This window comes from Lepisma saccharinum, chromosome 1 (assembly GCF_977018435.1).
Source record: "Lepisma saccharinum chromosome 1, izLepSacc3.1, whole genome shotgun sequence".
NCBI classification, from domain to species: domain Eukaryota; kingdom Metazoa; phylum Arthropoda; class Insecta; order Zygentoma; family Lepismatidae; genus Lepisma; species Lepisma saccharinum.
In genome coordinates, this window is record NC_139229.1 from 115,136,793 (window position 1) to 115,149,378 (window position 12,586).

Here is a 12,586-nt window from a genome sequence, read left to right on the forward strand (position 1 = left end):
CATGTTTATTCTCTTTGTTTTAAGTAAAGAGTGCATCAAGAATTGAAACAAAAGGTCAAACAAGTTATTGCGACAATCTCTACACCAGTACAAACAATAATCCTTTTTCTCCACCAAATATCTTGTCCTAAGAAATCCCCCATAAAATTTTTCATAATCATGGTGGACAGTTCCTTTGTTAGCGAAGACGAGGAATTATTTTTGACTTCAAATATACTTTTCGAAGGAAATTATCGAAATTACACACACATTGGAGGATCATGTTAATATGTTGTGTTTGGGTGTATTGCATGCTGCCTCCCCGCCCCTCCAATCTCTTCTCTTTCGCGTACTAGTAGTAGCAAAGATTCAAAGCCTTACACGGTATAATTAAAAAAAAAAATAACACTTATAAGGAAAAAAGCTTGTAGCTACGCTGAGGGGACGGGGTGCGAAAAGAGCGGGAACAGCTGTTTCTCATTCTTAACTAATATTAGTGGTAAAACATCATGAATTACCAAGTTTGATTGTTTATTGTAAAGCAATGAGGCATCGACTGGTTGAGCAACTGAATCTTTCTACTGGATTCAGTACTGTACTACACTGACCTACGTTTACGACAAACTGCGTAGCTATAAAGGTATGAGATGAGAGAATTTTCCTATCGATGGCCATCTATGATCAAGTAAGCTAATTCTGCATTTCAGGGGAGACCCATATGTCAAGTTGCCCGAGCCACTCTGGCTGCGACAATACGCTGCTTATTATCGCAGACGTCGTCATATGTGTTACTGGGAAATATATTCATGTTTCGCATATCGATTTTATTATAAGCGAGGCTCTCTGTTGAATTTCCGGAAGTTTATAAAATTTCAGGAGCAGGAAGAGTGAACATTGCGGAGCCCCTTCACCTCGCCCCCCCCCCCCATTGCGGTGTTTGTGGAGGCGGCCGCTACGCCACTGGCATAATTATCACCAGGGTGAGATTTGAAGGGGGATAAGGAGGAATTTCGCATCCTTGGTTTCTCTGTGCTGGGGGGGGGGGGGGGTTGAGATTGGGTGTCCTTAGAAGGGGAGAAGTTGTTTCTACTAAATGCTTTAAATGCTTGTATAAAATTCTTGTCATAAAATACACAATCACACACACACACACACACACATATATAATATATCACGTATCTAGAAATATGTTTCGGGGGAGGGTCCGAACCAAGTAGTCTCTCAGGAATAATAATAGTAATAATAATAATAATGTTTAAATTAAAATAATTATATTAAATCAAATTAATACTAATTAAAATACATAAATTAATATTATATTATTATTACACGAATAGGTAAAAAGACTGTATAAGAATAGAGATATAACAGCGCATATTCATTACGTAGTTTACCTGTAGTTATGATGGGAATAATTTACATAAAAACAAGTGCCCTGGCAATGAAATTAATGTCAAATAGATGAATAATTGAATATTTATCGAATAACAAAAATGATGTTACATGTAGTTGGAGAAAAGTAAATTTCTGATTAATATTTTATGCAAATTATTTTGAGTAGTAGTGTACATAAATCATGTTTGTAATGCCATTCAAAGCCGTATGATCCCAATATAATCCTTGCCTTCTAAAACGTTCAGAGGAAATTAATAACCATCGATTATGCAACAAATTCTAATATTTCCATTACTTAATATTAGTACTTGACAAGTCCGGACCCCTGGCCCCCCCTAAATATGTCCTTCCTGTCCTTCAAAGCCGTATGATTCCAATATAATCCTTGTATTCCAAAAGTTCAGAGGAAATTGAAATTATACAACACATGCTAAACGAATATATTTACATTATTTAACTTTCGTACTTATTAAGTCTTTCAGGTGGGGGTCCTGACCCCCTAAATACGTCCTTCCTGTCCTTCAAAGCCGTATGATCCCAATATAATCCTTGCCTTCCAATAAGTTCAGAGGAAATTATACAACAAATGTTAAACAAGTATATTTTCATTATCTAATTTTCGTACTTAATAAGTCTCTCGGGTCGGGGTGGGTCCGAACCTCCTAAATACGTCCTTCGTGTCGTTCAAAGCCGTATAATCCCATTATAATCCTTGTCTTCCAATAAGTTCAGAGGAAATTAATTATACAAAAAAGGCTAAACAAATATATTTATCTTTATTTAATTTTAGTATTTGGAGTCTTTCGGAGGAGTCCGGACCCCCTGGACCCCCCTAAATACGTCCTTGATATATATATATATTTTCCACTGCAACTACCAATGTTCCGAACCACGAGCCTCCACTGGGATAAGGGATTCATTAATACTTTATTAGTATCTGATATCTTTAGCAAATACATTCCTACGTGCTTATGTAAATATTTATTCGTTTACTTATATATCTAAGAAAATAACAATACATTGATAATATAATTTATTTTACATATCTCTCTCTATATGAATGAAGATGTTCGTCTCCCGCGTAAATTAAGTTCTTCGTTCTTCTTTCCGAATAATTTCGCACCTTGGATAAATCATAAGGTACTTCCCGTTCCACATTCTCCTAGTGGATAGCAATAATTGTTTTAGTCTTTTGTACTATTTCCTGCATGCCTTAATTTTATACCTTGTGAAACTATATAAAAAAGGGAATTATATATTCAGGTCACTACCGTTTCTTAGGTAACTTTCAGGATAAATCTACACTTGGAGCGAATAGTAAATGTTGCCACAAGATGGCAGCACATTTATACAACTTTAAATTGTACTTGTATTGAGCAGAATATTTAACTACATTTGCTGTTTTTGTGTACAATTAAGGTATATATATGTTGTTATCACGTATCGGCATACTTGTACCACTTTGTGCAGAGATTGCTCAAAAATAGTTTCAATATTGCGAACTCTCGCAGATAGAGTTTTGAGATTTCTGCTTAAGAAAGAGCGGCCAGAATTTTTATGTAACTCTGGCTTCCCTTCAATACGCATAAATCTTTCGCCTTTTACTAAAGATTTCCGTGGAGGGGAGCAAAAGATGAGTTTATAACTAATTTTTCGTATGGCCTAGTTAACACTGGGCCTAATTTATTAATTAAAGCAAATAGGTGATAACATACCAATCAGTTAATAAAATTTGATATGTCTTTTTTGGAATATCTTATGCCTGACTCTCGGCAGGCAAGTTTTGGCCTAGAACATCAAACTTCTTATTACCTCAGGACTCACCCTTGCTACAAATATAATTAAATTGAATATTAATAGGGAGTTGCATAACATATCTTGTATGTATACTTTTAATACACAAATTGAGTAACTTCCAACGATGTTATTTCATCATTACATGTATAAGAATACTTGTAGACAACAAAATAAATGCTTCATTGCAGTGCAGAGGCACCAACTTCACATAAATATTATGTGGGTGCAATATTGCCAAACACTATTTTTTTATATAATGTATGTACTTCTTGAGGAATCTGGCCAGGAAGGGGGGGGGGAGGCAGAGATTGCTTTGCCCGCCTAAAGTCTGTGCCTATAGGGTGCCATGATTACTTGTAACATGAATACATTTCTTGTTCAAATCACATAATAAAATTGGCTTCATGTGGTTTAAATTGCGCATATGAATAATCAAGGTACAATTTTGATTTTACTCTATGTAAAGTAAGCATGGGCTAACTTTTATTCATTTAATATTATATATTAGGTGAACTGTATTAACATTTCTCATCATGTAACCAAAACATAAATATGAATTATACTAATATAAATATATTATACTTTTATATTTGTTATGATTGATTGATTAATGATGGCATCTTTCTTATTTCAGGGTTACCTTGGACAAATACTGCATAACGAATATAAATATGTAATTCTTGGTCTGGATGAAAAATCCAGCAACGTTCATGGAGCAAACAAGAGACAAGAGGATTTTTCAGGTTGTTCTGTTGGAGTTAGAAATGAAACTTTAATTATCAGCAACTGTGAATCTGTGCAAGAACACATTGGTGAAATTGTTCAAAGGTTAAACTGCATGAAAGAAGTGTGTTCCTGTAACAAGTCAGAAAACCAGCATACTCCAAGAGACAGTGCAACAGGTGTGTGCATGGTTGGCCTTCATGCTTGTGGAGATCTAACGCCTACAATGATAAGATTGTTTTCCAATAATCCGAACGTCAGACTTCTTGTGGTAACATCCTGCTGTTACCACAGAATGATATCAAGTGGCATGCAAGATGGTGTGAGTTTTTATAATGAATTTCCCATGAGTCTTTCACTGAAGAAACTAGTACAAGAGAACTGCTTTGAAAAGTACCTGAATTGTTTTCTCTTGAGGTTGGCTGCTCAAGAAACATGTGTTAAGTGGCCCAAGTCAGTAGAAGCTCATGAAGAACACAGTTTCCATGTACTAGCTCGTGCTGTTTTGCAGTTATATGCTAATCAAGGTATGAGCTATATATGTAAGTTATTTTTACTATACTGTGCTTTCATTTGGTTATTGTGCTGCTAGAATGTCCATGTCCACTGGAAGCATACCATTTACTGTCAATATTGGATTTACATAACCCCTCAAGTCAAATGCATAGATTCATTTTAATTAAAAATGTTTCACAATTACAAGTAATCATGTACTTTTGTCACAGAAGATGTTGCATATGTTGTCCTTGTACTGCCACACATCTTTCAAGAAAGTTTGCATTCACACGCATTAGTTCTTCTGCATGAGTTTGCTTTTACATAAGAATCTTACGTAAAAATTATTTGTTTTAAATTATACATCAACACTCAGTACTTATCGATTTATCATGCATCACCTTAGCAAACTACGCAGAAGAGAATATAAATCCTTCAACACTACACATCTGCCTGTTCGAAAGCAAATAATGACATTCACGGTGGACAGAAAGGTTCCATGTTCTGATGGCATGTTGTTGATCAGAGTTATCTCTAATGCAGTGTTCCGCAGTGTGCTTATGGAAGAGAAACTTAAACTTAACGAAACCTCAGCTTGGTAAGCTACCAAATGCACTATGTGCTTGAGTTGAGGTTCCAATTTTATCAGCAAGTGGCATGCTGGAAGCCACTACATGGGCCACCTTCTAGTGGTACAATAACCAAATTAGACACAGTATATCATGAATGTCTTTTATTTGTAGCAATTTGTTATCCACTTATGAAAGACATATCTAGCTGGGGTAAGGTTTGATTGAACCTTGGGGATATGTGGGGGCTGCTTGCATGAGAGGTGAACAGATACTTGTGTAGATTATCCTAAGTGGAGGATGATTAAGTTCCCTTCACCTCCCCCCCCCCCTTCTTCAAGAAATGGGCATATCTAATTTTTCAATTTTTGTAGGAGAAGAATTTAAGTTTTGTATGTCTCGGATTGTGTCTGGTGTTCATTCATGTATGGAACTATATCTTTGAAATTGTAACTAATTGTGTTAACACTGAATCTGATTGACAAAGGCTCAGGATTTAGTCCCGACACTCCCCTCCCCCTTCATTTTTTTGCTACATCCCTGTAAATGTTTTCACAAATGTCCAATTTATGGCCATTTTGGCCTTGAATTTACCTTTACCCCACACTAAAAACCCAATTACAAACTCTGCCTTAGTAGGCTGAGTAGTGGAGAGCTTAAGGTTACTTTGTAATTGCCACCTGTGCTTGAAGGTCCTGCACCATGACTGTGTGGTCCAAGGTGCAAACTTTGGGCTCTGGGTATGAGAGATGCACAGATTCGAGTCTCCTGGGGGAAGCGTAACATCTTTTCTCCTGAGATTTCGGCCTAAGTGTGGGATCATTAGCCACCCACCATCGTGAGGAAATTGGGGAGCTACGGATGAGTAGCATTACCCGGTCATGGAAACCTACAACAACTAGGGATTCAGTGTGCTGACCACATGTCACCCCGTAACTAGTTAGATGTCCTCCCGTCTCAGGTGGGACTTAGGCCGGCAGTCGGTAGGTAGGCATTGGTTCCACAGGCATGCGCAGACCTTCTGATTAGGGAGAGGGGGGGGGGGGGGGCAGAAGCCCTGATGAAAGTTCAGTCAGGAAAGATAAACCTCATTTTATCTCACTGTTTTAGTTTCATTGCATATATATATACAGTGTGTCTATAAAGTCACTTAACATTTCAATGAACTAATGACAAATCTTTTCTTTTTTCCAAGTGATCTGATAAAATGTCCTCTATAGAAGAGAGAATAGCCGTTGTTTGTGCTCGTCTGCTTGGAATGACGTATGAACAGGTGCGGACGGACTTCACTCGGAAAATCAGAAAACCAGGCCCCACTAGGCTGGCTATTAAGAACCTGGTCAACAAATTCAAGTGAATAGGTAGTGTTGAGGATGAAGAACGTCCTGGTAGGCCATCCATAACACCACAAATTGTGGAAAATGTACAGGATGCGATCACACGTAGCCCCACCGCATCGACCACGCGACCCAGTATCCATAACCCCAGCATCTACCAACTGTGGCTCATAGCACGGTGGATTGGGGCACACCAAGCTCCTTACTGTGCACCAACAGGATGGAACACCACCCCATCTTGCCATCATCGTTCGTGATCACCAAACAAAGTTTTCACTGGTAGATGGATTAGTCGTGTCTCGCAACGGGGAGTTGCCCCCCCCCCCCCTCGATCTGACCCCATTAGACTTTTTTATTTGAGGGTTTATCAAGTTTAAGGTGTACGGGACGATGATCCACAGCATAGCCAAGTTGAAACAATGCATTACGGCCTTAGTTGCTGAGATTACACCATCTATGTTGGAGAAGGTGTTTCGGGCTGTGGTGGATTGTTGGCATATGTGCCTAGACTTGACGAATGGTCACATTGAGTTATACTGATTTTGTGTCCTACTGTGATATATGTTTCAGTACATATTGTATTTGGTACCATAAATCCTGTTCATGCAGATATGTTAAGTGACTTTATAGACACCCTGTATAATGCAACAACATAGAGGCACCATAACAAATAAATAAATTGTCTCCGAAATGTGCTGCACTCCCTCCAAATAATTTAAGACACTGTTTAGTAGCAAGAGTCTGAAGTAGTTGGTAGTTATAACTTCTTCCTCTGATAATTTACAATGCATTACAGAAAATAATAAAATTTCATGTGAAGCTAGCAAGAAAATCTTTAGATCCAAACTTTTGCAAACTGAAAGAACTATTGATTTAATATGGCACGAAAAATTTCTCAGGGGGCATCATGGCATTCTCTTCTACAATTTTCTTCATTTAGTTCATTCGGCGCCCAGGGCCAACTCCCACCGCCCTCTAGCTATGGCTCTGAACTTGATAAGAACATTAGAGAAGCAGGCAATGCGAGCGAAGCGAGCAATAAAATTTTACGAAATGTATTTTTATTTGTATAAAATTTGATATCGATGAGGGCAATTGCCCCTCTGTGTCCTCCTGCAGGTGCTCGTGGCCGTCTGGAAGAAATAACACAAGAAAGATGCGAAAACTAATTCCATCTTGAGTATCCTTTTGTCCTGCTACTCTTGGATTCTGCTAGTCTTGCTTTCTTTTACCTCAATGTTTGCCCCCTAGAAATAATTTCCGTTCAAGATTGGGGAGGGACAATGCCTATTTCTCCCCCTGTAGTTTTGCCACTGCACCCCTTCCCCCGTAGTTGCTTTGAACTTTAATCGGCTTGAAAATATTTAATTTTCTTTAAGAGTATAATGTCGTTCAATAATGGCGATACGATTCCTTGACACTAAATTTCTAGGTGAAAGTACAATAATGTAGGAGGGACATAAACATCTGAAAAGAGGGGGGAGGATGGCCACACCTCCCCCTTACAAATCTAATGTCAACCTAAAAGTGTTCCAGGTTTGAATCCTGGCCTGGGCATGAATGTTTGTGAGTGTTCATTTATCATATCATCACTTACCCCAACTTCTCAAATTAGCCAAAAGTGGCACAAGAAGCTAAGTAAAATAAAGCAAATCAATCAATCAATCAACCTAAAAACCTAAAAGTATATATTTCACACATATAATTTGATTTCAATGATAGTAATTTACATTAATGCAATAATTTCAAATTCAAGTGGTGTTTTTTTTAACTTATTGAGGGGACAACACTACTATCGGGGTTATATGCCCCATGGGAAAATACCTTGCTTGTCCCTCCATGGAAAACATCTGCAGACGTCCATGATTGGAGAGGTGGGCAATTGCTCTCCCTTGCCCCCCGTGCGCATGCCTATGACTGGTCCTCATGGGCTGTTACGCCACAGGTTATGTTACCAGTGCTTGAAGTGGAGGGGAATGTTGGGGATATCATGAAGGTAGGAGGGCAGAAGTTTCACAAGAGGCTGTAGGTTAATCCTCCAGTCCAAAGGAACCTACCACAGCTCAAATCCCATGTGCAACATCTGTGGTGGCTTTTACCTGGGGAAAATATCCAAACAACCATCGATCCTCCACCGAAAAACCTAGACTTCACCTGGCACCATCGATACCAAATATCACAGTATTCCTTTCAACAACTGCTTCTGGGTAGCAATCATCCACCCCATATCCAAATCCAACACTTCAGTACAGAATGGATGGGAGAGGGCGTACATATCAGCCATGGGTGCTAAAGCCAGTACACAATTCTCCCAACCAATCCCATCTCCACACTTCCTCCCCATTCCCAACCCTTCCTTGTTCTCTTCCTGCTCCCCTACCACTCACAGTTCGTGACAAGCTGGGCAAAAGAACTACGCTTTTCTGTACCAACAATATTTTTGAACTGGATCTGGCAATTTTGCAGGTTGAACACTGACTTTCATTTCCACCTTTTTTTGCATTCAAGATGCAGCCTGTTCCCGTCAACATTTAAAAGTTTCTGGATGGATGGATCATACCTAAAATAGTATTTTACATTACATTTTATAATAATCTTGGGCTTCTTCTATTTTTTATTTTTTAATATATTAGCAAAATGCCAACGTTTATGGATTCTTTTCTGACAAAATTGTAGGTTTATTATTGCATGGATATTTCACATGTACCAGGTAAAAGTAAAGTTCCTTATGCACATAGCACCATGCCATGAAGGCACATCTAGTTGCACAATTTATCTCCTCCATAATAATTTATATAACATATTAGATATTCAGGCTCAAAGCATCCACATAAGCCATGCACTTCAACATTTCCAGTAAAATGTTATGGAAAGAGGGCTTAAAAGTTCCAATGTAAACTTCTGGTCAGCGGATAGCATTCGTACGGTCCAGGTTGAGTAACTCTATGCAGTAAAAGAACTTATTCTCCTGCAAGAGGAGAAATTAGGCAGGAAACAACAGAAACTATTCTGTAGCAAGGCAGTCAACATTAATAATAATAATAATAATAATAATAATAATATTTTATTGTCATTAAGATTGTACAGCAATAGACAATGTCAAGAACAAAATACATGTGAAATATATTATAAAATAATATAAAATTATAACCCATTTTATGTTTAAGTTGCACTAAAATACAGTATTTTTAATTTCAAGAAATTCTTGAGTTGAGTACAATGGTGTAGCAACTAACAAGGCATACAGTTTATGTTTAAATACATTCATAGTCATACTTGTCACATCAAGAGGTAGCTTATTAAATAGTCTTAATCCTAGAGCTTCATAACTATTCAGGGATTTTGAGAGTCTATGATAGGGTATATTTATACGCCTGCTGTTTCTTGTAGTATAGGAATGTACATCTTGTCTACTGTGTAGCTGTGGCATTTTTTTCTTTACATACAACAGCACAGTGTAAATATATAGATTTATTACAGTCATAAATTTTAACTTAATGAACAGTGGCTTAGAATGAACTAATTTGTGTGAGTTGGTAATTATTCTCACGGCTTTTTTCTGCAGTATTAAAATTTCTTGTACGTGATGAATACAAAAATATCACAATGTAACATTTTGGTTGCCATATTTTTCAATATGGCGGCCATTAGCTACCCAGTATCAGAAAAGTACTCTAAATATGATGTTGGCGTTGTTGAATCCAAAAATGTTTGGTCCTCTAATGGCCGTGTGCACGAACGAAGATCAAATTTTAAACTCGGATCGGGAAAGGATCACTGGAAAATTCCATTGCACGAAGACGGTTCAACACTTGATCGCGATCTAGGAACATCAAAACGAGTTTATCTTCTGAACGGCCATTCGAGACCGTTTTGGTGGCCGATCCTGGTTCACGATACTGACGCTTCGACTGCAGGCAGTTGTTTTTGAATATAAACAAAGCGGAAAGTGATATCGAGGGCGTGCAAACGCTAGAGATGCTGGATGTACAATGCTGATAATTCGAGAGTTGTGTAAAGTAAACTAAAAACTGCCAAAATAATAATAATAATTTGTGGTTCTGTGGGGCAAAGTCGAAATTTTTCTAAATACTGTACTTTCTATCCCAGAACACAAAACATGTGCAAGTGCAAGGTAAATTAGAACAGAGCAATGTAACGATATTGCTACATGGTGTTGCTACACGACATGACAATATAAATATATAAGAATTAAGAAATGAAAAATTCAAATACTTACCACAATACAGTAATAATAATAATAAAATATCTTTATTGAGCGGGCGAGTTTCAGCGTACGCTGTTCTCTCGCGAATGCATTTCGTAAGGCATTGAAGTCCCGTAGAAGAAGGTTCCATGCTTTCTCCTTATTCTTTTGTCTTATGCCGTCAGTTCTTTTTTAAGATTATTATTTCTTTACACCCTACTACATCCTTGTACTCGTCGACAAGGTTGATCAGTACATTTCTCAAATTCAGATAAGTTTGCAGCCCGAATTACTTTCTTCTCCTACACGTTGATACTTTAACACATCACACTATTCGGTGGGGTTCTTGATTGTCATTTGTTTTAGCCAACCAATCAGGTATAGCCTTACAAATTAATCTCGGATCATTTGAACGGAATCTCTTGAACGTCGTTTTTCGTTGGTGCAATGCAAATCTTTAAACCAAGTTCATTTAGAGTGGATCAAAATTGATCCCGCTCATCTGAACTTCGAAATAATCGGCGTTGGTGCACTCGGCCATAAGTCCACAGAGATGAAACCACACAAACACCTGGCTCAACTCTCATATCTTATACTATCTTTCATTGTTGTTTAAATTTTTCTTTTATGAATAGGATCGCATTTAACTAATTTTTCCTTATTGTTCTTTATAGAAGGGTTCACCCTGCAGAAGAAACGACGACATGCTGTCAGGAAGACAAAGTTGACATCTATTGATGAATACGTTGATGATGTTTTAGCAAGATTTACATTCGCTGGAAGTACTGTATCCAATAGTGCAATCCATCATGAAAAGATATCACAGTTATACCAAGAAAATGAAGAATTGCACAGATTAACAGAAATTATAACAGCTTTGCAAGTGTGCCTTCAATCTGTATCTGAACATTTTGTGATGGCGGACCGTGTGGCATTTGCAGAAGAAAATGGAATGAGTGCAATTGTTGTTAGAGCTTTTGATGATGAAATATCACCTCGCAGTCTTGTCTTGCTATTGAGTAAGCATAATGTTTTCTGAGCAAGCTGATAATAATAATAAGAAATTTAGGATTGTTTTGTATTGAGCAGTTATCCTATGTTACAGACAATTAAATCTAATGTGTCAATAACATAATATTTTTTCTTGTTGCATCTGTGTTTTCTATCTAGTCTCTTGTTTAATCTTTTATGGATGAATAAGTGTGAGAAGAAAACTACATCCTTTTCCATGGAAATGCTATAGAAGAGGGGGAGGACCAAAGGAAACACGCCAAGTCTTTAAGCTTCCATTCCTCACTCACCCTCAACCTTTATCAAAACTGGAGTTGCTAATATCATTTGGTAAATAATGTGTGATATTTAGATGCTAAAGCCAACTTATTTGCCACATGTGACTCGATAGCAAGAAGTTGATTACAAAACTCCAAGACCACACAAGAACTGAAGTTAATATAATCTCAATTTATTTTAAATATTTGTTTATTATCATAATGAAATGTTTCTTGTAATAATGAAACCTTTTAGTCAAAAGAGTGCTTTGAAAACCTGGCCTTTGTAAGGTACCAAAATTCATTGGCTGTAATATTTTTTCAGGTTGTTTGTTCTCTATTGAATCTTATCAATTACTTATAGCCTCAAAGTTGCCATTATACTAACAAAGCATAAAATTGATTGGACAAAGAAATGTAAAGAAAATTATCAATTGTTGAATAATCCAAAAATATTAAATAATTCATGGTACTGCATTTGAAACAGTCAAAAAGTAAATGCAAAATTTCCATCATGATTATAAGGATCAGAACTGCATAGTCATCAAAAATTGGCAACTTTATAGATTTAATTAGATGCCATAATAAGCTTTACAATTGCATTTTGCAACTTGCAAGGGCTAATTTCAAACACTAGTGCATCTAAGGAGTACCAACGTATCAAAAATTTTGTTCCGTCATTTGAGAGTTTTAATTCAAAATTGCATTACATGATTATAAATTAATAACCCGTGGCATAACAGTCCTTGAGGGTCAGGGCCTACCTACCTACTACCGGCCTCTCCCACGTGCCTCAGGAGAGGTGGGTGATCATCC

General features: G+C 37.3%; 1 protein-coding gene and 1 non-coding gene across 3 annotated transcripts in view; both read left to right on the forward strand.

Annotated features, from left to right (window-relative positions):
• The window catches only part of LOC145999677 (presequence protease, mitochondrial), an 80,754-nt gene extending 69,117 nt beyond the window's left edge, over positions 1-11,637 (forward strand). Inside the window, exons 5-6 of one of the 2 annotated variants that reach the window (XM_083136894.1) lie at positions 3,806-4,421; positions 11,177-11,637. In XM_083136894.1, the coding sequence (XP_082993020.1) occupies positions 3,806-4,421; positions 11,177-11,541 (981 nt within the window). In that variant the 3' untranslated portion in view covers positions 11,542-11,637. Of the gene's footprint in view, positions 1-3,805; positions 4,422-11,176 lie in introns of those variants that run through there. The other variant, XM_083136886.1, reaches the window with a different exon arrangement.
• LOC145979696 (U5 spliceosomal RNA) lies at positions 2,935-3,054 on the forward strand. Its single transcript, XR_014440800.1, has one exon. It is a non-coding gene; the product is annotated as a U5 spliceosomal RNA (small nuclear RNA).
• Positions 11,638-12,586: the final 949 nt, after the last annotated feature.